This window comes from Notolepis coatsorum (genome assembly GCF_963971535.1).
Source record: "Notolepis coatsorum genome assembly, chromosome: 1".
Taxonomy (NCBI): domain Eukaryota; kingdom Metazoa; phylum Chordata; class Actinopteri; order Aulopiformes; family Paralepididae; genus Notolepis; species Notolepis coatsorum.
In genome coordinates this window covers 225,288,450-225,314,452 of record NC_140165.1, presented here as the reverse complement: position 1 = coordinate 225,314,452, position 26,003 = coordinate 225,288,450, and the positions used below count along the sequence as shown (strand labels likewise).

Sequence of the window (26,003 nt, the reverse complement as noted above, 5' to 3'; positions counted from 1 at the left end):
ATGAAGCGACTTACTCGGCTCCGTCTAAATATAGCGCCCGGAGACATTTGAGTGTAACACAGGGTTAGATATAAGGTTTGAAAGGGTGGGCGACACTGCCATCTGGCAGGATGCGGCTGGTATTGCACTTTGGCAATCTCAAAATCCTTTCCTATGGCAACACCGAGTCAGTGGATGAATAATGAATAAAGAAATATCGAATAAACACGTATGAAGGTTTTAAACTCTGCAACAGAGGGGAGAATCTCAAGCTTTAAGGACTGTTGGAGTTCATTCCATGAGCGCTAGAGTGGCATCATAGCAAAATGCAGATTGAGCCTGTTCTGAGCAAACTCGAGGCCAGCCAGTCACTAGCACGGGTTCCACAGGTACCACAATTCCATTCCAACAAGGATGTAGTATAAGGAGGTAGTACACACTTGAGCTGGTACACACACACACGCACACACACACACACACACGCACCCACGCACGCACACACACACACACACACACACACGCACGCACGCACGCACGCACGCACGCACGCACGCACGCACGCACGCACGCACGCACGCACGCACGCACGCACGCACGCACGCACCCACCCACCCACCCACGCACGCACGCACGCACACACACACACACACACACACACACACACACACACACACACACACACACACACACACACACACACACACACACACACACACACACACACACACACACACACACACACACACCCTTGAGCGATCTGCAATCACATTCTCATCTATCTCTCACCTTCTTACTCTCTCTCTCTCTCTCTCAGTCGAAGGAATCCTTTAGGATTGATTGTTGCCCTTAGTGACAGTGGGACAGCTCAGGGATCACTCTTCTGGGACGACGGAGAGGGAATCGGTAAGTACAGATGTGTGCGCACACACGCACGCACACACACACACACACACACACACACACACACACACACACACACACACACACACACGCACGCACGCACACACACACACACACACACACACACACACACACACACACACACACACACACACACACACACACACACACACACACACACACACACACACACACACACACACACACACACACACAGAGATAGTGGGGGAGAGAGAGGGGGTAGTTTAGCGTACATACGCAATAATAATAATAATAATAATAATAATAATAATAATAATAATAATAATAATAATAATAATAATAATAATAATAAATGCAGACAATACACACACACAAACACACACACACATACCTAAACACAAAAGCATATAATACATACACAGTGTACTTAATACACAAACACATACCTCACACTTCATTGCTCCACATAATACATTATTAATATAATAACATTTAAACAAACACAAATTAATAGTGATTGATTGAATCAGGCAGGGGCATTTCACTGGAACACAGTGACACACACATCACCGTAATGTTTAAAATAATCCCATTAGAACAAGCAGAAATTAAGTCATTAGTACCAGACAGGCAATCAACTACAATGCAGGGGGCGACAGTGACTCAGGAGGGTGAGCTGTTTCTCGTAATTGGAAGGTCCCCGGATTGATTCCGGCAGCGTGTCGAAGTGTCCTTGAGCAAGACACTTAACCCCTAACCTTGCATGCGTGAATGTGAGGCAAGACTTGTAAAGTGCTTTGGATAAAAGCACTATATAAATGCAGTCAATTTACTGTTTACAATGCAGCGACACACAGAAGAAACATCACAATAAGTCAAGAACTAAACAAGAACATCATAAAGTCCAAAGAATTTAAAATAAATGCAAAATAAATAAATGCAACACTCCCAGACATACTCCACGCGAAGGTAAGGAAAAACTCACTAGCAATAGGAAAAAAAGCACCACAGGCAATGTGGAGGAGAGAAACCTTAGAAGGGCCATTCAAGGGGGGATCTCCCTTCTTAGCACTGGGCATTTGTTTTAGTTGAGATGTTTTAATAAAGAATATCAAGAGTCAAGGTCTCCTGCTCTCACTCTCCCTCATTTCCTCCTCTCTGTCTCTCCATCCACCTCTTCAACCCATGCCTGTGTTTCCTTCTCCTCAGACACCTACGAGGAAGGGCTGTACCTGCTGACCTCCTTCACAGCGCGGCCGGTGAGTGCAAGGGGGGCCGGCAGCCTCGGCTAGTCTTTTGTCAAAATGCACTAAACTGAAATACAATTTCTTCATCCGCCGTGACTATACGCTCCTCTGGTGTGTTCACTAGGAACGTTTTGCCCCGTGACTTCGCTCCTCTGGTGTGTTCACTAGGAACGAGTTGCCCCGTGACTTCGCTCCTCTGGTGTGTTCACTGGGAACGTCTTGCCATGTGACTACGCTCCTCTGGTTTGTTCACAGGAACGTCTTGCCCCGTGACTACGCTCCTCTGGTGTGTTCACTAGGAACGTCTTGCCCTGTGACTACGCTCCTCTGGTTTGTTCACAGGAACGTCTTGCCCCGTGACTACGCTCCTCTGGTGTGTTCACTAGGAACGTCTTGCCCTGTGACTACGCTCCTCTGGTTTGTTCACAGGAACGTCTTGCCCCGTGACTACGCTCCTCTGGTGTGGTCACTAGGAACGTCTTGCCCTGTGACTACGCTCCTCTGGTTTGTTCACAGGAACGTCTTGCCCCGTGACTACGCTCCTCTGGTGTGGTCACTAGGAACGTCTTGCCCTGTGACTACGCTCCTCTGGTTTGTTCACAGGAACGTCTTGCCCCGTGACTACGCTCCTCTGGTGTGGTCACTGGGAACGTGTTGCCCCATGACTACGCTCCTCTGGTGTGGTCACTGGGAACGTCTTGCCCCGTGACTGCGCTCCTCTGGTTTGTTCACAGGAACGCCTTGCCCCGTGACTGACTCCTCTGGACAGGTGGCTGCACAACGATTGAATATTCAGCCAAAATAAACGGTGTGTGGATTGTGATTGGCCGCCCCTCTGGAGCCACTGTAGCAGCACAGACTCTGCTCTTCTGGTCTGGCTGTGGGGTTTGAGTTCCCCTGCTTTTACCACAGGTGGCCGTGACAAACCTCTAATTCAGAACAGTTTAGAACGGTTTTAAGTGAAACAAGTTGTCCCTGCGAAAAGTGTCAAAAACAGGGACATTTAAACATTACGCATACAAATAAATACATCGAAGATATACTATATCGATACCAAACTAACAACACTTCAACGATAGGTCAACTAGTCGATTACTACTGAATTAATGGATGAATGAATGAATTAAACATTGCATATAGACATCTTAACAACAACAACATAAACATTATATTAGTTGGACTCAAGCTGTTTCCCTACCATCCCTCTGAGAAGGTCAGTGAAAAGACACTCAGAACTCTTTACAATGTAGAGCAGAAATCGCCTCCTCCGCCACCAACACGCCACCACCAGACACCGGCAGCAGACACACAAGTGCGTATGGATGAGTCTGCGTATTTCCCTCAAAGTGGGCGGTAATCGCTGAGAGGCATCGTCCTGTTGCTAGTTTACGTACCTAGTTGTTTCACCATGGCAGCCATGACTGTGATGAATGCCAAGAGAGCAGAAAAGCAGCCAAAAGGAGCTTTTTAGGGGCAGGACATCAGTGGTCATCAGCTGATCCGAGATCAGCCCTGCCTTATGCCGCTGCTGCTGCTCCACCGTGCTGGTGAACCTCCTCCCATGCATCGGTCCTTTCCAATCCTCTGGATGAGCGGTCTACTCTATATGCTATGCTGGCTCATTACGTCTGGCGACATTTACAGTATCACATAATCAGAGGATGCGTGTGAGACTCTGTGCTGTATGTACACATGGGGGTGGGAGGTATACTTACAGCTACATACTGTAGCAGGCTTGCATGGGATTTTGCTGGGAGCGCCTTGAGAGCAGAGCCTAGATACCGTCAAATACAACAGCATAAACCACATGGTTAATCAAGTGTTCCTTGCTGATATTTTTATTAATTCGTTTCATTTTAGTTTCATTCGTTTTTTTTCTGGACGTTTTTGCTAACCCCGTTAGTATTTTGTCCTTGTCGAATACTTTGTGATAATGGCCATAATGGACTCTGTTGTGCTGCTTTCTATGTCTATATTTCACAAAATGTCCTTCTCCTTTTGATTTGAAACTGTCTAGACAGGGATTTTTTACATTCTGAAATGATATCTCATCCTCAGACTTTTGTATCATTAACATCAAACGTCAGATGGCAAGCTTTCTATTGAGGGCGTGCCTCAGTCTCATGGCATGCTATCTAAAAGCTGTATGAAGGAGGTGTCTCAGTCTGATGGCAGGCTATCTAAAAGCTGTATGGAGGAGGTGTCTGATGGCAGGCTATCTAAAAGCTGTATGGAGGAGGTGTCTCAGTCTCATGGCAGGCTAACTAAACGCGTTATGGAGGAGGTGTTTCAGTTCCATGACAGTTAAAAATCCCAACATATATTTTGGGTGAACCATGATGTAAGGTGGTATGGGGCTTGTAAACATTCACACAGTTCAGAAAATGTGTCCCTGTCCAGCGATTGTGCCCACATGTCTCCATTTTCATTTTCCCGATTTTTCCAGATTGTGAAAGCACAGAATGTAAGGTCGCTTTCACACAGGGGCTGTTTGGTCCGGACTTTCGGACCAGAATTCGATAGTCCGGTTTTTCGGGTTTGTGTGAATGCGTGTCGAACTCGGTTCGCGGACCAAACAGGCGAACTCTGGTCCGCCTGAAAACGTCGGTCTCGGTTCGGCTTCATCGAACCAAACACGAACCAAATATAGGAAGTGATTATTATTACCACTGCTCGCAGCACTCACTGCAAAACAATCTATCTATGGGACAATGGGACAATGTGTAATTCATTTTAAATGTGTATACTGTAATTTTATATAGCAATTTTATTTTATTTGACTTAACACTGCAATAGTGCTCACCATTTATTTATTTAATTCATTATAACTTTGTACCTCAGCGCTGACCTTCATTGTTTGTTTGTTTGTTTGTTTGTTGTATTGGTTGTCTTTTTTGTATTGCTCTCTATTGTCTGTTAACTGCCTGCACTGTTACTGGATACCTGAATTTCACCAAGGGGATTAATAAAGTCAGTCTATCTATCGATCTATCTATCTATCTATCTATCTATCTATCTATCTATCTATCTATCTATCTATCTATCTATCTATCTATCTATCTATCTATCTATCTATCTATCTATCTATCTATCTATCTATCTATCTATCTATCTATCTATCTATCTATCTATCTATCTATCTATCTATCTATCTATCTATCTATCTATCTATCTATCTATCTATCTATCTATCTATCTATCTGTGCATCTTGGGAAGAAGGAAGAAAAAACGTGGCTTATTATATTATTAATAAAACAGCTGCTTGTGGGCACTCATAAAAACACTGTGGTCTACAAGTTGTTTAGCGAGAGGATGGTGGTAATGTGCTTCAATAGAACAATGGATCAATGTCAAAACTCGCCTCCGCTGACCACGGCTCGCAGACAGTCCACACACAGACACACACGCGCGCGCGCGCGCACACACGGGCTCGCAGCCACACACACATTTCCACTGTCCAATAGACAAGCGCCCTTTTCGACCGCGTGACATTGTTCAGAAGGACTCGGTCCGCCTCACAGATTTCTATGTGAACGCAGGCGAACCAAATGAAGAATGCAACAATGTTGCAACTTCACCCCCAGAACCGCACGAGTCCACCAAAACTATATGTGAAAGCGACCTAAGCTTTCAAATGATGTGTCATACGTTGAAATCTGAGAATGCTTTGAAGTTGATGTGCTAATTTGAATCTTGTACAACAGTTTATTTTTGCTTTAAGCTGTGAAAATGGCTCTCGAAGAGAAGGCTAGAATTAACACCTCTACCTGTTTCTGCTGGGCGTTAACAATAGCCCCAGAACCACTACCCTCACTGAATAGCATTAACATACTGTAAGCTGTCAGTAAGTGCTGCCAGTCAGGGCCAGCGGTGCGTTCCTGATATCAACTGTGATTGCACGCACGCTAATGGCGCTCTCCCGCGCATGCGCATAAATGTCCCCTCGCTTGAGCACAGACTAAAGACAGTGCCTAATTGCCTCTACGAATGGAATGTAACATAATTCACAAGTTAGGTGTGAATGTATCTGAGAACGTATTTAACACACCTGACGACCGGTGCTATTGATATGCAAAGTAGCCCAGGTGGGTACTTATAGCGAGTTGGCGAGTGCAGTGCATTCCTGTGTGCGTGCACGCGCTTCTGCTCAAATCTTTACTCAAATCTTACTCTGCACGGAGTGCAATCTCGTCCCATGAGCAACGCATGCCTGGTCAGGGCTGTGAAAATAGGTTAACCCTGTGAACTTTGCAACTGAGTGCCTCACAGGGCTAAAGTAGAAGAATAAAATATAATATAATAGAAGTGATAGATAGATGCTGTCTGCGTGTAATAGTCAACTTGCGGAGCTAAGTTAACAATATACTCGTTATCACCATACATAAAGGTTTTCTGGGACTAAATACTTGATATCTTAGTCATAACCATAGTTACAAGACGTTATAATGAAAGGTCTCGTTATCTTGCATTGTTTCTACATAAGCAAGCACACGTTAATTTACATCCACAACATAACTGTGGTATCTTAAGAATGATACAAGATGCTTATATTAACCTAAAAGTGCACTTTCTTCAACCTCGAACCTAAATTCCTTAGCGACCTGTGTTACCAACGTAAACAAATTGCACAGCGCGCACATTCGAGACACACAGATATGAAACGAGTCATACGGAACAAATAACGTATAACGGAGGCTGAAATTAGACCAATGTGACTCATAAACTCACGACAGTACAACTACAACTACACATACAGACGCACAAAATGTAATCTGCATTGATTAACTGATAATCGAAACCCAGCTTAAGCCGTTAAACCCCTGTAGTGAATCACCGAAGCCAATACGCACACACGAACTGGAACGGTTTACCAAACATACACTCCCGGCATTCATAACTCATACATTCATCTTCCATACGCTTAACCATAACATAACTTACTTACCCAAACAACGTGTGCCGGAGTCCACATTCACGCATGAATCCGTACTCTCAAAACGTTAGAAAAACGCTCTGATACCCGAATCCGATGTCTGGAAGTGGACCCATTGTCCATTCGACCTTAATAAACGGACAGCCACCGGTCCATAACCGCATTCTATAGAAGAATAAGTCTTTATTTGTTGTGCAGATTAACACACATGCAAGATGAAAGACCCACAGGAACACACACGTGGCTCTGCTGAGCTCTGACTGAGAGAGGGAAAGAGAGACTGCCCTGCCCTGCCCTTTGCTGGCACGTGCTGTGCACTACAAGCAACGCATCTGTGATTTGGCGCACAGTCTGTGACGTCACGGTATTGACAATCATACCGACGGGATTTCAAAATACCCTGGTATACCGTAATACCGTCATACCGCCCAAGCCTAGTAGTAGTAGTAGTAGTAGTAGTAGTAGCAGCATTAGTAGTAGTAGTAGTAGTAGCAGTAGTATGATAATAGTATGTAATAGAAATATTATCATGTCATAGATCTGTGTTAAAATTCATATTCTATCTCTGATAGCCTTGACTAGTTAATACATTTACATTTACATTTAGTCATTTAGCTGACGCTTTTATCCAAAGCGACTTACAAGTTCTGTGCGACAAGACAGCAAGAAGGGTATAACTCTATCAGCTGAGTAACAATGTTCATCAAAGTGTTGCGTGTTACAGTGTAGGTTCGTTTATTAGGACAAGTGCATGACATTAAGGTTAGTCGGGTTTTTTTTTTTTTTTTTTTTTTTTATCATTTCAGATAATGGTTGAAGAAGTGAGTCTTTAGTCGACGGCGAAAGATTGGACGGGATTCGGCTGTCCTAACTGGGATGGGTAGTTCATTCCACCATTGTGGGGCAAGGACTGAGAATAGGCGGCTTCTCTTTGATGACCCTCCGGGAGCTTGGATAGGAGTAGATCTGAGGCGGCCAGAAGACGCAGAGCGTAGGGGTCTTGAGGGTGTGTAGTTAGAGACCATTGACCGGAGGTAGGCGGGAGCGGTTCCCTTTGCCGCACGGTATGCTAGGTCGAGGGCCTTGAAGCGGATACGTGCAGCAATGGGGAGCCAGTGCAGGTCCCTAAGAAGTGGGGTGACATGGGCTGACTTCGGTAGGTTTGAGATCAGGCGGGCCGCTGCATTTTGAATGAGTTGAAGAGGCTTGGTGGCAGTGGCCGGGAGGCCAGCTAGCAGTGCGTTGCAGTAGTCGAGGCGGGAGATGACTGTTGATTGGACGAGGAGTTGGGTGGCTTCTTTTGTCAGGAAGGGGCGTATCCTTCTGACGTTGCTCAGGAGGAATCTGCAGGTTCTGGTTGTCGCTGCGATGTGAGCAGAGAAGTTCAACTGGTCGTCGAGGACAACACCAAGGTTCTTGGCGGTCGGCGACGCGGTCACAGCTGCATTCTCGACTGTGATGGAGAGGTCGGTCAGGGGGGAGGATTTGGCCGGCAGGTGGAGCAATTCTGTTTTGCTTAGGTTCAGTTTGAGGTGGTTGGTCGTCATCCAGGCGGAGATGTCGGACAGACAGGCCGAGATCCGCTCAGAGACGTGGATATCTGAGGGAGGGAAGGAGAGGAAGAGTTGAGTATCATCGGCATAACAATGATATGAGAAGCCATGAGATGTGATAATGTTACCCAGTGATTTAGTGTAGAGGGAGAAGAGAAGGGGTCCTAGGACCGAGCCCTGGGGGACACCCGTCCGGAGGGGGCGGGTGGCCGACAGAGTCCCTCTCCATGACACTTGGTAGGAGCGGTCATTGAGGTATGATGTCAGCCATGTCAGCGCAGATCCAGCCACTCCCATTCCTGCGAGGGCCGCGAGGAGGATCTGATGGTTGACTGTGTCGAAGGCTGCAGATAGATCTAGGAGAATCAGGACAGAGGAGAGGCCTTTCGCTTTTGCTAAGTGAAGTGCCTCTGTGACCGCAATGAGGGCCGTTTCTGTGGAGTGGCCAGTCCGGAAGCCAGACTGATTGGGGTCTAGGAGGTCATTCTGTAAGAGATAAGCAGTAAGTTGGTTGGATACAGCACGTTCAAGTGTTTTAGAAAGGAAGGAGAGAAGAGAGACAGGGCGATAGTTGGCTATGACGGTGGGGTTCAGGGTTGGTTTTTTTATGAGGGGCGTGACTCTGGCTTGTTTTAGGGAGGTGGGGACCACCCCCGAGTTGAGTGAGGAGTTGATGGTTGCAGTTAGGAATGGGAGGATGTCCGGTGCTATGGTCTGGAGGAGTGGGGAGGGTAGCTGGTCCAGCTGGCATGTAGTCGGACGGTTCGACGTTACCAGTGTCAGGGTCTCGGCTTCTGTAATGGGAGAGAAAGATGACAGAGTGAAGGATGAGGTTCTCGATATGATCAACTATTATACAGCTTTAAGACACTAGGCGACAGTCTTAACAGTGTTTGAAAAGGCTTTTGAGAAGCCCATCGCTGATCCTAAACAAAAATAACAAAATCACACACATGCTATTTGAAATATGAATATAGAATATGGTCACTCAGTTCATTCCTAAACTGATATTTCATTAATAACACTTTAACCTATTGGTAAACAAACATATTGTTGAAAATATACACTATGATCAGAGCCGTCTGGGAAAAATGCGAGGCCCTGTGCGAAAAGTTTTAATTAATTAATTAATTAATACTTATTTTTGCGTTAAATTTCCTAAAAATATTAAATCAGGTTGTCGTCTCCAATCAGTAAGATATTTTACACACAGCACGTTTGATTATTATAATGAAGCCTTGACACGATATGAGTTTGTATAGTAATGCTTGTTTATTATAACATCACACAAAACAAAATCCCCATCTCACAACACATTCCCAAAACCCAAATATAGGCTAAATAATAACAGCCAGGGGGTGGTTGATACTGTATGTGCCTCTGGGCGGGGAACACACTGGGAAACCCCAGTAATATACATAGCCTATAGGCCTACTTGCACTTCAAATAATTGACAACAATAACAATAAGCACTCAGACATAGGCGCAGATTTATGTTTCTGCCAGTGGGTGCTCAAAACAGTTGAATGCCCTACCCCCACGCCCAATATAAACTTTCTGCAATAACCATAGCCTACATGATTTGTTGCTATACGAATTTGGAAAAAGTTGTCAAACGCACACATTTCCGACACACATGCACAAACTCACCCGTCTAGAACAAACACCCATTACGAACGCAGCTCTGCCTGTCAGCTGGTAGCCCGAGGCTGGGCATACAAGTCAACGTATTCTTAATAATAATAGCCCAAGGCTGGGCATGCAAGTCAAACTATTCTTAACACAGCTACTAAATATAAAAACAATTATTTGTTTTTCACTCACCATTGATGTTACTTCTTTACGAGGAAAGTGTTACTCCTTGCAGCCGTGCGCTTCATGAATTCATCTGCGATTACATCCAGGTTCCTCTTTCGTGACACATTCTTGTGACGCGAGCTTGTAGACCTGTTCGAATGCCAGAAACATTTGATGCGCCGTCGTAGCACTGGTGACTGGCCTCTACATTTACCGATTGGCAGTGAGAATCTCATCAGAACGTCTTTTAACAGCTGAAAAAGTGCGTCTGCTGTTGTTTTTTATGTCTCATAAAATCCAACAAAAAGTTCCTCTGGCTCCAGATTTTCAGTCACAAAACAGAAGCAGCTCTTTGACCGTGATGTCGGTTGTCTCATCCTATAATCACAGAGAAAAACCCAGCAGACTGTATTTCTTCAATTAACGTTCTCAGCACATCATGGCCCATTATTTCAGTCATCTCATTTCCGATATCATGAGATAGCCACTTGCTCTCCTTACGAGCCAGCCATGACTGTAATTCTGGGATATCTTGAGCACGCAAGTTTAGCAACTGGGTCAAATTGGACTACTCGTCTGTTTTTCCTCTAATGGCTAATCCCTGACACGAAAGATATTGGATAGAGGATAGAATATCCAACAAAGCTATTCTTGCATCAGCCATCTGCTTTTGTTTACCAGCAGACATAGAAGCGGCAACATTAACACCTGCATTAGCAGCAGCAACAAAATGCTAACAGCAGCTCGATGCAGATTTGACTTTTCGTGGAATTGGAATCGTTCTAGTGCTTTAGCCCAATTGGAAAAGCCATCTCGTACAAAAGCTTTCAAAGATTATTGATTGTGTGTTGTGGATGGAAGCGGGGCACCCATGTTTTTAGCTGTAGTGCAAAATTCACAAAACACCTTGTTTTTTGTTGCTTCATAGGCTATCGACAGGAATTTCCAGCTAGCTTGATAAATCCGTCCCTTTCTTTGTCCATCTTCGCCGTTGCAGTTGTCGTTAACTTCGTTACTCTTGTTAGTTGACTGGGCACTGGGCAGTCCTGCTTGTGCTGCTGCCGCCGGTGCTGCTAGCTTCCCCTGCCTCCAAAACATAATTTTCGGTTCAATGTCCCGACGCGAGGCCCCGCGGCTGCTTCTGACGCGGTCGGTCGCAGATTTTTGTGATGCATTTATCAAATTAACCTCTCAGCGAGGTATTGAACACTTATTTTTTCTTTGCTTTTTTTCTTTGTTCATTCCCTGAGTCAAATGTCCTCCATTTATCTCCTCTCGACATTGTGTTTCAAAATTTGAATTACCACCACTCTGCCACACACACCATCCACCTTACACCTGACCACTACCCCACGTGCCAAATGCACTTAATAGATGACGCAGTCACGCTTTCGCATAGTGAGGCCGTTTATATATGCATATTACTATTCTACAAAACGTGTCTAATGTGAAATATATAAGCATGTAAGCAAAACTAGATTTTAGGTCTGTGATGGGAAATGATTGTTAACATTGTATTTATAAAAAAATTATATAAAAAAATAAATAAATAAATAAGAATTCAAAAATATATATATATAAATTGCGAGGCCTCCTAGGTCCTGTGCGACTGCACCTCTCGCACGCCCCTTGCGGCGGCTCTGACTATGATTTCTGTTTTGAGAGAGAAGAAAGAAAGAAAAAGGACAGATTGAATAAAAGTAAATTCTGTGCTGTTGCTGTAGTGTTGCTGTAGGGTAGGGGAGTTTTTTGAAATATCGACGGCCATTGAAAGCTTCGTCTTCCATTGATCATAACCAGTGATGCCACAGATTACTTGTAAAAGTAATCCGATTACTGATTACTGATTACTCCTTTAAAAAGTAATCCAAGTTACTTTACTGATTACTTGATTATCAGAGTAACTTAGTTACTTTGAAAGTAACTAGGTTACGAAGTCGTCGTCGTTCCCCCAACAGTTTTTTTTAAACGCTTTATTGAAAGTGCATAAATTGTTTTTAACTTGTTTCTCTGCACATAACGTAAATTGTTAAACTAGTGCTTCAGCTTCTGTACCATCAAGTATGGTAAAGCAACAGTCTATGATGCTCACAGCATTAGAGCAGCCAGCCAGTGGTTGTACAAAACCAGTGTATCTATTCACATCTAACAAATGCAGGCTGAACTATTCAATTATATCAACTGTAACTATTAAATTGTTTTTATAAATGTCTCTCTATAAACATACAATCAGTCTCTCTTTAACATGTAAATTAACTGTAAATCTGGCAAATAAGAGCTTTTGCTCTGCCACCATCAAATATACATTAATCAATAGGGAAAGAAACAATCTCTCTCTTTTGCTGTTTGGCTGGCCTCCGAGTCCTCCTGTACCTGAATGAATGAATGAATGAATGAATGAATGAATGAATGAATGAATGAATGAATGAATGAATGAAAACTTTATTTAACAGATTGCAGAATGGGTACAATACAGTACGGCTCAATACATACAATTGTTAAGGGGATGCAGACCTGAGAAAGACGTTTGTCTTGTTTCCATCAGGGTCCCCCTAAACTTCGTTTAGACAAGCGTTTTGGGGTGGAATTCTCAGACGAACATAACAACGGAGCCCTGCTGTCACACGATTGGCGCATATGTCACATGACGTGCTGTGAAGACCCGCCCTACTCTGCCTCTGATTCGCAGACTGTGGATGGGGAATGTGATTGGGCCAAAGCAGAGTCACTCACAGACAGAGAGTCCAGTCACGCCGCGGGACACATTCTTGTGTAACCCTTTCACTGCCACACCACGTCACTCCATAATAATAATAAGAAAAACAGCTCAAAATGTATTTTTGACTGTCGAAAACGAAATAAAATACTGCATTCCGCCTGCATTATGAATTTATGATGAGATAGTAACGAAATAGTAACGCACAGCCACTTGGACAAGTAACTGCAATCAGATTACTGGCTTTTAAAGATTAACGCGTTAGATTACTATTTTCGGGGAAAAGTAATCAGATTACAATAACGCGTTACTTAGTAACGCGTTACCGGCATCACTGATCATAACGACTACAGCAAAATGGCCGTTTATTTCCGGTCTAAATTCGCTAGTTTAGGAACACAATTTCTAAACTGTAATTTCATTAATAACACTTTAACCTATTGGTAAACAAAAGTATTGTTGAAAATATACAATATGATTGCTGTTTTGACAGGATTATGATTTTACTCCTGGCTAGGGAAAAAAACGCTACTTTTTATTCATACTAGTCCTGTAGAACCACCAGAACCACCATCCGATTGTGGTTAAATGAACACTGTACCACACACAAAACATAAAATAATAATACACTTACCCATAAATACAGCAGAACGTTGGACGACAGACGGCGATGTCGTCGAATCTGTATGTTGTCCGTGAAGCCACACGTAAGACGAGTCATCTCAGAAACATTTTGGCAAGTTCCGATAATCGATAACAGACACATGTTTTGTTCTCTTGGTGTCAACGATGCGGTGTTCATTCTGTTTTGGTAGATATATATATATATATATATATATACATATTTTCAACTGATCGCATCGTTGATTCCATTGAAAAGCCCAGTGCTACTGTTGCAACACAATCATCTTGCACAATCTAAACAAAAGCCATGTGGAGTGTTGTTGTCGGTGGGCGTAGCTGGAAACTCCTGACGCGCAGGCGGCTCTTTCACATGCAAAATAACTCCAGCCTCCGTCTAGGAGGACAGAACTCGCTTCAAACAGCCTTTCTTAAACAGATAATTGTTACTATTAGAGATATTATAACTGTTCGCTGTTATAGTAAATATGGTCTTCAACACTCAAACTGTGATTATATAAAGAAAATAACAACAACAAATAAGAATCCTTGTTTTTCTGAAACATTCCACCCTGCGACTTGTCGGCATGATCGCCAGACCCGGTCACAAATGTCCTTCAACTTCCTTCACACATTATGTTCTTGGTTTCTCAGAGTAAAACTATACTAAATGAGACCATGAACAGATATTAATATATTAAACTGATGTATTAATGCTAAACAATCCCATGATAGAAACTGGAAATTACAATTATTAATTATTAATTTTCTATTTATTTTTGCCAGCATTTGAATGTGTCATCATAACTAATTTGTCACATCTTAGAATGGATAGAAAGGCATTACGGGGATGGGTTGGCGATTTGTACAGGTACATGTGCACTAAACTATGGCTGATATATAGGCCTTTACATTGACAACACAACAGTAGGGGAGAGTGGGGTAAAGAGTGCCAAGTTGTGCCACAAAACCACTTTTTTTTCTATAGCTATATTTCTGAAACAGTTTATTTAAGATCTAAAGTGATTGTCCCCAGGGATGCACAACATCCTAAACTATATGTACATATTTTAGTTGGGGGCATTACTGTAATCCCCTTGCTTTAAAGGCACTTTAAGTAAAAATTGGCAGTCCTCACCCCACTCTCCCCTACAGTCTAGATGTGTGGGTCTGACTGAGCAGGACCCAGACAGGACACAGACTCTCTAATCACTAGCACTAATGTGAGCCGTACTATAGTTGTTCAGCCACATGCACATCACACACGCACACACACACACACACACACACACACACACACACACACACACACACACACACACACACACACACACACACACACACACACACACACACACACACACACACACACACACACACACACACACACACACACACACACACACACACACACACACACACACACACACACACACACACAGAAAATCTAAGCCAAACATCTGTGGCTATCCTCTGCCTACCATCAGGCTCATTCCAAAGCAATTTCACACAGCGATAAGGCAGACACACTGTCTGAGAGCCAAGAGGTGTGTGTGTGTGTGTGTGTGTGTGTGTGTGTGTGTGTGTGTGTGTGTGTGTGTGTGTGTGTGTGTGTGTGTGTGTGTGTGTGTGTGTGTGTGTGTGTGTGTGTGTGTGTGTGTGTGTGTGTGTGTGTGTGTGTGTGTGTGTGTGTGTGTGTGTGTGTGTGAAGATGTGAGAAGATGAGGATAAGTTGGCCAATGAGACCAGTGCTGCCTTGCATATTAGTGAGTCGCATGTCATTTTGGATGACTGTGTGTGCACATGAGTGCATGTGTGTGTGCTCGTTTGTATGCAAGACCTGTGGATGTGTGCCTGTGTGTGTGTGTGTGTGTGTGTGTGTGTGTGTGTGTGTGTGTGTGTGTGTGTGTGTGTGTGTTGGTGCATGAGTACATGCATGTGCCTGTGTGTCTATAAGAAACAGAACTATGATAAGAACCCACTGTAGGCTAATTCATACCATTCAAATCCATCTCACAGTACATTTTGTTAACCTTAATGGCCTCATTGAGATTAAAAAACAATAGTGTCCTGGCCAAGCCATGCAGCAGCACATGTAATAGGGTTGCAGACAGACAATACAGAACAATTACATACAATGGACCTCATTCTCGAACATGTTCGTAAGTATCTTTGTAACCATATTTGTAAAAAGTTCGTACTAACAAATTTTACGAAAATCCTGAACGTGTGAAACGCTCTTCGTAGGTGGCCAAACTGGAAGCATGCTCTCTGCTCCGTGCTGACCCTTATGGGGGAAATACTCAACAGGTAGCGCAAAAGCAATTTGCGACTGATCAAAATGAGATTAGATTAGATTAAAATGTGTTGTCATTATACAGCACAAGTGCAATACAACATCCAACCAGAGTGCAAATGTAACAGTAAAGTGCAATGGTAACATACAATGCACAGGTGATGAAACTGGTAAAAGGCTTCATTTGGGGAAAAAAAAATTTGGTGATTGCGTTCACGTTGATTCTACAGACATCCTCGGAATTCAATCATTATAATAATAATAAAAACCAGGCATTCCAAACCTAAACCTGAGCCGTGGTTAAACGGCAGTATACATGCAGCCAGACGAGAGTGCATGAGGGCTGAACGACAGTGGAAAAAGGACAAGCTGCAGGTGTCATTTGACATTCTGAGGGATAGCTGGTGTAGCTATCAGCAAATTAAATTAAATGTTAAAGTTGAAAAGACTAAGCAAGCTCTGATCTCATTTTAAACAATTGTCACAAGCATCAGGTTATTTTTAAAATGGTTAACTATATTATTGATGTCTGTTTGTTTTGAAGCTTCCACTGACACATGTGAGCTTCTTTTTCAGTAATTTTATTGACAAACATTAGAGCTAGCACCTCCACCCCTACATATGACCTTTCATTCTTCTTGTCCTGGCCCACCTGAAGTCCATCACAGACCCTCTTCTGGACCCCCTGCAGTTTACGTACAGAGCCAACTGTTCCACTGACGATGCTGTGAACATGGCTCTGCATTACGTCCTGGAACACCTGGACACTGCACGGACCTACGCCAGGATTCTGTTGGTGTACTTCAGCTCGGCCTTCAACACCATCCTCCCGCACATCCTGGAGCATCAGATGTCCCTGCTGCACGTGCCGGACTCTACCCGCAGGTGGATAGCGGACTTCCTGACTAACAGGACACAGCGGGTGAAGTTGGGAATCAACATCTCCGATCCCAAGTCCATCAGCACTGGCTCCCCACAAGGCTGCCTTCTGTCCCCACTACTCTTCTCCCTGTACACCAACAGCTGCGTCTCTCTGCACCCCTCGGTCAAACTCCTGAAGTTTGTGGACTCATCCCCCCTGGTGGGTATCATATCCAGGGGGGATGAGTCTGCCTACAGGAGGGAGATCGAGAGGATGCAGAGCTGGTGCAGCTGCAACAACCTGGACCTCAACGCCCAGAAAACAGTGGAGATGTCGTGGACTTCAGGCGGAAGGCAGCCCCCCCACCCAGACCATTCTGGGAGGCACCCCAGTGGCCTCTGTGGAGTCCTGCCGCTTCCTCGGCATGACACTCTCCCGGGACCTAAAATCGGAGCTGAATTCCATCGCTCTCAACAAAAAGACCCGGAAGAGGATGTTCTTTCTACGTCAGCTGAGGAAATTCAGGCTGCAGAGGACCATGATGGTCCAGTTTTAGACCGCCATCATCCAGTCCATCCTCACCCTCTCCATCATCACCTGGTTCCCTGCAGCCACGGTCAGGGACAAGGCCAAGCTGCAGCGGGTGATACGCTTGACGGAAAGGGTGATCGGCTGCTCCCTTCCCTCCCTCGAGTCCCTACACTCCACCAGGGCCTTGAGGAGGGTGAGGAAGATCATGGCAGACCCCACCCACCTGGGTCACAACCTCTTCACCATGCCCCCCCCCACGGCCAGCGGCTACGGCTGCCCAAGACACTTACAGATAAAGCCCTGAAGAATCAAGCATCTACTGCTACTCTACCACTACTCCACCACTCCACTCCAAACTGATTTTGTGACTCCTATTGTTCTGGACCGGGCCAGACTTAAGCACTTAAGTTAAGTACCCTCCATCTGTTTACGGCCACCAGTCCCCGAAAATTAACACCTGAGTGCTAGTTCTAAAGTGACAGAGGAGTGGCAGAAGGTACCTGAATCTGAAGGGCTTCATCTGTAGGTCCCGCCATAGACTGAGTTTCTTCGCCTCAGCAGCTCACCTGGGAAACGAGTCAGGTGGCCCCCTGCTCCACCCCCCCCTCTATGGCGAGCTGCTAGTGCTGGACTTCTGGACTTGAACTTTGTGCTGCACTGTATCCATGTCCCCAACCACTGCACTTTACAGTTGTATTGTTGTCTCACTGTTCTGTCTTGTTTTGCACTTTATAATTTATAATTATTTATTTACTGTTGTGTTGTTCTTAATTGTGAAAAAAGCATGCACTGTAAATGTCGAATCACGTTCCATGTGTACTACAATATGGTGAATAAAGTAATCTGAATCTGAATGTCACCTGCCCTGACACTTTTAGCCACTTGTAGTCCCTTTCTCAGCTAGAGGAAATTATTTCCCATATGAAGCCTTCAGGCTCCCCCTTAGATGTCCTTCCCCCTCACCTTGTCAAAGAGGTCAGCACGCGTATAGGACTAAATCTCCAAACAATTATGAATGACAGCCTTGCAGAGGATGTACCTGTACTTTTTAAACATGCTGTGCTAATTAAAAAGCCTAACCCGTTTCAGGCCTATTTCCAAGATCCCGTTTTTCTCAAAAATGTTGTACTTGTCCAATGAATGTCTTTTCTAGACACACATGGGATTCTGTAGGTTTTCCAGTCTGGTTTTAGAGCACTGCACAGTACCGAGACTGCACTCTTAAGAGTTTTTAATTATATCCTTTTGGCCACTGACTCTGGTGACTTTCTTTTCCTTGTACTTTTGGATCTCACTGCTGCCTTCGATTCAGTGGATCACGATATTCTGCTCTCATGTCTGGAGCACTGGGTTGGCATTAAAGGCTCAGCCCTGGAGCTTTTCAGGTCGTACTTATCCGAGTGAAGCTTTTGTGTCAGCCTGGGCGACGCTGTATCCTCCACAGCACCTCTCCCCTGTGGGGTGCCCCAGGGCTCAATTCTTGTGCCAATTTCATTTGTGCTGAATTTGCTTGCCCTAGGATCTCTACTACGAGAACATGGCGTCTCCTTTCACTGTTACGCAGATGACAGTCAGATTCTGCCATTGAAAAAAAACAATCCTAACCGTTTAAAACCATTGTTAGCATGCATTGAAGATGTCAAAGCATGGTTGGCATTAAATTGTTTCCTTTTTAATGACAGTAAAATGGAAGTTATGGTGTTTGGTCCCAGCAATGCGCACGTCTCTTCCTGGTGACTTGGGTCCCCTTGGACTTTTTGTAAAGCCAACTGTCACCAATCTAGGGGTGAAGATTGATTGTGACCTTACAATGAACAAACAGATCAATGTCGTAGTGGGAAAGAGCTTTTTCCAGCTCAGGAGGCTGTCCAAGGTCAAACCTTTTTTGAAAATGTTACATTTTATGCTTTTATGACCTCTCGTCTTGACTATTGTAATGCCTTGCATGTTGGCATCAGTCAGGCTTCCCTCTCTCACTTGCAGTTAGTCTAGAATGCTGCTGCTCATCTGATAACTGCAACACATTAGCAAGAGCACATTTCCCCTATACTGGCTTCCCTCCACTGGCTTCCTTTGCGTTTTAGGATTGATTTGGGATCCTACTAATCACCACAAAGTACCCCAAAATACTTTGGTGTATTTTGGGGTACTTTGGGGTATTTTGGGGTATACTTTGGGGTATTTTGGGGTACTTTGGGTATTTTCTGGTACTTTGTGGTGATTAGTATGACCCTTGATTTGAAGGTTTTACTGTTTACCTTTAAATGTCTGAGCAGCTTGGCACCGGGTTACCTCTCGGACCTGCTGAAACCATGTTCCTCCGGCTCCAAGGTCCCTCAGATCCTCTGATCAGCTCCTCCTCGCTGTTCCCAAATCCAGGCTGAAGCGTAGGGGTACCGTGCTTTTGCAGTGGCAGCCCCAAAGCTCTGGAATGAGCTGCCTCTGCATGTTAGGCAGGCCCCCACTCTGCAGGCGTTTAAATCACGCCTCAAAACACATTTATTTCCTTTGGCTTTTGGTTTTCACACAGTTTGAGACACCTGCCTTTTTATGTGACATATTGTATATGTTTTATTGTGTGCTTTTATCTTTTTATCTTTTGTATCCTTTTATTTTATGTAAATATTTGTTGAGGAACTTGTACAGCACTTTGGTAAACTTTGTTGTTTTTTAAATGTGCTTTATAAATAAAGTGGACTGGATTGGAAACATAAGCAACAAATACCTTAAAATGATATACTTATTTATCCTTTATTTATCCAGGAATGTCCCATTGAGATACAAGATCTCTTCTTCCAGGGAGTCCTCACCAACACGGCACACAACAAGTTTCAACATAAAACAGGGCAACAAAAAACATATAATAAAAATATAAATACAGAAGGTCATTTGTGCAGTGGCAAGGAGCATAATCACATCAACAATCGCATCAGGTAAAACAGTTACATGTTTCGTGAAGGGCTAATCGTAGCATACCTTTAAAAGCATTTACAGTAGGTAGTGCCTCTAGACAAAGTTTTACTTGCAGCGTATTCCATAAAAAGGGAGCATAGTGGGAGAATGCAGCTTTACCAAGCTCTGACTGCATCAAAGGAACATTTAAAAGCATCCCATTTGCTGCTCGTCTTGCTGCTCGTCTCGCCTTGTACTAGACAGTACAAGGTGAGCCAAAGACCAGTTTTAATAAATTAGTCTTTAGCTGCTTTTTAATGGCCTGTAGATGTCTATAGGAAGAGCGTTCCAAAGCGCCGGGGGCCACAACTATAAGGCACAATCACCTTTTGTTTTAGGGTCACAGATGTTTTGTATCAGGTCACAGATGTACACAGGTGCCTGACCATGCATGGCTCTAACAAAAACCTGAAAATCCTCCTGGACTTGTCAATAGCCTTGCAGCAGCGTTCTGGATCATTTGTAGAAGGTCCCGGGGCGACTTGGGAATTGCAGTCGTTTAGCCGGGAGGATGGAATATAACACAGAGACTTCTATGGTTAGACCGTACAGCTGAAGAAAGGGACTGAATACACTGAGCAGCCTTGGAAGCTACGCTATCTGAACCGATGATATGGACCTCAGTCTTATCTGTGCTTAATTGTAACACTTAGCCATCAAGTCCTTAATGGCAGACAGACATTTATACTAAACATACTGTCTCATCAGGCTTAAAAGAGACATACAAGTACAACTGAACACCATATCAGTGTGTAACAGTCAAGTCAAGCCAAGTCAAGAGTTTTATTTGTCACGGCATACAAGTATACAATGAAATGCGGGTGGTCTTGCCCGCAACGATGTGCAATACAGTGGTACAACCAGGGCCGCCTCAGGGGGTGTGCGAGCAGTGCGGTCGCACAGGGCCTCGCGGGAAGGGGGGCCTCGCAAAAAAAAAAAAAAAAAAAAAAATTATTAATTTTTTTTATTATTATTTTTTATTTTTTTTTATTTTTTTTTGCGAGGCCCCCCTTCCCGCGAGGCCCTTTTTCATCACAGACCTAAAATCTAGTTTTGCTTATATGCTTATATATTTCACATTAGACACGTTTGTAGAATGTGTCTGACTTGTTCCTGGGTCTGCAGTCCTGCAGCTGCAGACATACTCACTATTGGAGCTCAGCCTCTGGGGTTCTGCAGCAGCATTGGTTTCAACGAAGGGAGTGGTTTTACTTACATCATGTGTAGACAGTGTAGTACGCCGGCAGCGTGAGTCGGCTGCGTTTGACATTTTCGCGCGTGCAGCTTTTGACTATGCTTAGTTATGCCCAATAGCCAAGACGAAGAAAGAGGTCGGTCATTATCAGTCGGTCGGTCACCAACCAAGGAACGTTGACGAAAGGCCTCTCGCTAGCGGGACAAATGGCCGGAGCCTTTCATGGTATAGCCATGTCGGCTAGTAGCTAGCTTAGCTAAATGCTAACTAGCGTTAGCTAACCTAGCGAGGCGAGGCGAGTGGATGTCTTTTCAAAAGAAGGAGAAGAGAACTCCTTCCACGTTGATACTGCGTTATGGTGAGTCAACTTATGATTATATACCCGCCGTGGACCTGAGTCACCTGACCCTATCTCTCTTTCTCTCTCTGGAGCTAAACTGGCCGACTAGCTAATAGTACTACTAGTAGCTAACGGTGTGTGCCTGGTGTCAGCACCTGGCTGTATGTAGCCGCATAGCTTGCTTCTGTGTTAGCTAATGGTTAGCGATAGCCTGGTTGAGCTAACTGTTAGCCAGTTAGCTGTTTAGCTTCGACGTTAACTGCCGGCTGCGCTCGGCTGGGAAAGTTCGTTTGATGCTATCAGTTAGCCTTGAGTTAGCTGTTAGCTTGTGCTACGACCATTGACATTAGCCGTGAGAATAGCAGGGGGTTCTGGCACTCTGACTACGACATCATCTTTGACAGAAGATGTAGTCGGGCCTGCACCATGACAAGGCTCTGGCCATAGCTTCTTTTTGTCCCGCCAGCGAGAGGCCTTTCGTCAACGTGGAGACCTTGCGGCCTTTCGCCCTGCGTTCATCGTGCAGGTAACTTGGATTAATGAAAATGTCATGATGACATTACCCCACTCTTCCTTCCTTCCCCTCCCGAATGTTTTGTTAATAACGATGTTTTTTTCCAGGCAAAACATATGCTACTTCACAACATTTGGAGATACGACATGTGCTGTGTGTGAATGGTCGTTTGTGTAGCTTGGGTAGCGTTGGGCCGTTGGCCAAAGCTGTGTGTCACGTGGCCTGGTGTCACAGTACCTGGCTAGCCTATTTAGCTGATGTCGGCCATTGGCTCCTTGCTGCTTTGGTTTCTCTGTTGACCCTCTTCTTGTTGGATTTAAGTGTTGATCTTTGTCCTTTTGAATCTCTCATACATGCTATAGTCTCTCTCTAACACACACACACACATGACAAACACACATGTTCTCTCTCTCTCTCTCTCTCTCTCTCTCTTTCTAACACACACAGTCTGCCTATGGCGGCCTTTCTCGATGGCTAGGCTGTGCTCAAGGATCTTCAGTCACAGTGCTCAGGTATTCTGCCACTGTGTACTCTCTGTTTAGGGCCAAATAGCATTTCAATTTCTTTCCAATGTGTCTCTCTCTCTCTCTCTCTCTCTCTCTGTACACTGTATATTGACTGTAGAACGGGAGCTCTCTCTCGCTCTCTCTTTTGCTATATGTTGACTGTATCATGCCCCGCCTCGGGCAGCGCTATTATTTAAGAATATGTTGACTGTATAAAAAAAAAAAAAAAAATATATATATATATATATATATATATATATATATATATATATATATATATATATTTTTTTTTTTTACCTTGGGGGGGGGGGGGGGGGGGGGGGGGCTCGCGTTAAATCTCGCACAGGGCCTCGCATTTCTCCCAGGCGGCCCTGGGTACAACATATAATAGAATTCAATAAAACATTGTGCAATAAACAGGTAACATAGTGGGGCATCTCGGTATTTGTACATAGTTATTTACAGAGCATGGAGGACATGCTAGGTCCCTTGGTAGTGCAATACACTGTTACTGTTGCTATACTATTTTTAAAGTGACCCTTCCTTTGTGGCCATAAGTGTGGGCGTGTGCATCATGAGTGTGTGCTTGCTCATGTTAAAGTGGCTGCTAGTGTGCGAGCGTGTACAGCGTGCGTGTCGTGTGTGTGCTCATGTGCGCTTGTGTGTGGAGAGTTCAGTGTTCTGTGGCACTCAGTGTTCAGTGTTCAAGGCTCTGATGGCCTGGGGGAAGAAGCTGAGCCGAAGCCTCTCTGTCCTAGTAGCTGGGGTTCGCAGGCGTCTGCCTGACCTCAGCAGCTGGAACAGGCTGTTATTGGGGTGGTGAGGGTCTTTCATTATTCTGCAGGCTCTGGATTTGCACCTCTTGTTGTATAGAACCTGCAGGGGAGGTAGTGCAATACCCGTGGTACGCTCGGCTGAGCGCACCACTCTCTGTAGGGCCTTCTTGTCCTGTGCCGTGCTGTTACCATACCAGGCAGTGATGTTTCCAGTCAAGATGCTCTCTACAGCTCCGGAGTAGAAGGACTGGAGTATCTTCCCAGATACTCTGAACTTCCTTAACTGTCTCAGGTGGTAGAGGCGCTGCTTCGCCTTTTTTTACGACTGTGTCTATGTGTGTTGACCATGTCAGATCCTCTGAGATGTGGACCCCCAGGTACTTAAAGCTGCTCACCCTGTCCACGGTAGCCCCGTTTATCCTCAGTGGTGTGTGTGTCTCCTGCTGTCCTCTCCTATAATCCACGATCAGCTACTTGGTTTTACCAATGTTCATGAGCAGGCTGTTGTCCTGGCACCAGCGTTCCAGTACCTCAACGTCCTCCCGGTAGGCCTTCTCGTCGTTGTCCAGTGATATAGCTTTAAATGTGCTAATGCTATGACCTAAGGGAAGCATATACAAGGCAAATAATATATTGTAGGACCCTGAGGCACATCACAGGAAAGAGTCACAGTTTCAGACATGAATGGACCAAGCGACACAGAAAAACTCCAATCTAAGTGATAGGAGGAGAACCAGACCAGGGCGCTCCCAGAGACCCCCCCCCCCCCCACACACCCACCCACACACACACACACACACCCACACACCCACACACACACACACCGCCTAAGCTTCTCAATCAGGATACTGTGATCTACAATATCAAGCTGTGCTAAGATCCAGCACCAAAACATCCGAAGCCAACATTATATCACGCTTCTGATGTTGTGTGCAGCAGTGAGCTGTTTGGAAACAACTTCCTCTAAAACCTTTTATATGAAAGGCAGCTTAGATATAGTTTTTGGGAAGGGATGGATCAATGTTGGTTCTTTTCGGAAGAGACTGAACAACTGCATGTTTAAAATATGCTGGGACACAACCTAATTGCAGGGAGCTAATTATAATAGAGAGCAGGCATGGACTAATAGACCCAAGTACGTTTTTAGGGACGGTAGTTGGTAAAATATACAGGGTAGATATATAAAACTAAATTGGATTCCAAGTAGAGGGAGCAGAATAAATAGAAGTAATTTCCCCCTGTTCAATATGGGCTTTAGGGGCCGATTGCAAGAATACATCTTGGTAAGGCGGACAGTAACTTCCAACAGTTTTCCCAATGATATAGTTGCATAGGTAAGATGGAAACAAACCAAGAGCCGCCTAAGAGTTGACCAGTGATTAAGTCTGCGGGTGGACAGAGCAGGCCATCCAATCCAGAGCATACAGTGAGCAATGTACATTATATATTGCGCTTTACTGTTACATTTGCACTCTGGTTAGATGCAAAACTTATTTTTGTTTTACTGTACTTGTGCTGTATAATGACAAATACATTCTCTCTCTCTCTTTCTCCCCCCCCCCCCAGAACTCCTTATCCAGCCATGTGGACCATTCTGGGCTGGCTGTGTCTGAGCGGCTGACCCTGGGAGTGGTGAAGTGGTGGGGTGCAGGCAGTGTGGAGGTACAGGAGGTGATTCTGGTGGACGGGGCCGGAACAGAGCACCGCCTGACCCCACAACACAACATCACCACTCAGGTTAGACCCGACGGGATCTATGTCACTGTATAATATATATCTCCTGTCCACAAAATCCTTTATTTATATAGACCACACACGTCAAACTTGAGGTCCACAGGGCCAAATATGGTCTGCCTGCCGTCTTCATCCGGCCCGCTGACTGGATTCGCTTATAGTATCACGGTTGTGGTTGGAACCCAATGTGCAGGCAAGGAGACACGGTAGGCAGAACTGCGCAAAACCCAATATGGGTATATTTAATAGGGTGGTCGGATGTACAGGCATTGGTCGTTACACAGGGGAAATTCTCGTAGTGCAGGATATACACGGGGCATGAATGTCATACGGACGGGGTGAAAAGCAGGAGCAGTTGTCGTCAGCCGGTCGTAGGTCAGAGCAGTACTTTGTGAACCAGGCCAGTGTCTCCAGGTCTTAGCCAGCAGGTCAGTGTCTCCAGGCTTCACCGTGCAGGCTAGGAGAGAGGATGAGAATAGAGATTAGAACAAGGTTGTGAGCAAGGCCAGTGTCTCCAGGTCTTAACCAGCAGGCCAGCGTCTCCAGGTCTTCACCGTACAGACTAGGA

The 26,003-nt window shown here is 44.8% G+C and overlaps 1 protein-coding gene across 1 annotated transcript in view; it reads left to right on the top strand.

Annotated features, from left to right (window-relative positions):
- The window catches only part of LOC311224130 (sucrase-isomaltase, intestinal-like), a gene marked incomplete at its 5' end in the record, with an annotated part of 39,615 nt that overhangs the window by 1,752 nt on the left and 11,860 nt on the right, over positions 1 to 26,003 (top strand). The window contains 3 exons of the mRNA XM_084308982.1: positions 794 to 882; positions 2,071 to 2,120; positions 25,268 to 25,438. Coding sequence (XP_084165108.1) covers positions 794 to 882; positions 2,071 to 2,120; positions 25,268 to 25,438 — 310 coding nt within the window. The remainder of the gene's footprint in view (positions 1 to 793; positions 883 to 2,070; positions 2,121 to 25,267; positions 25,439 to 26,003) is intronic.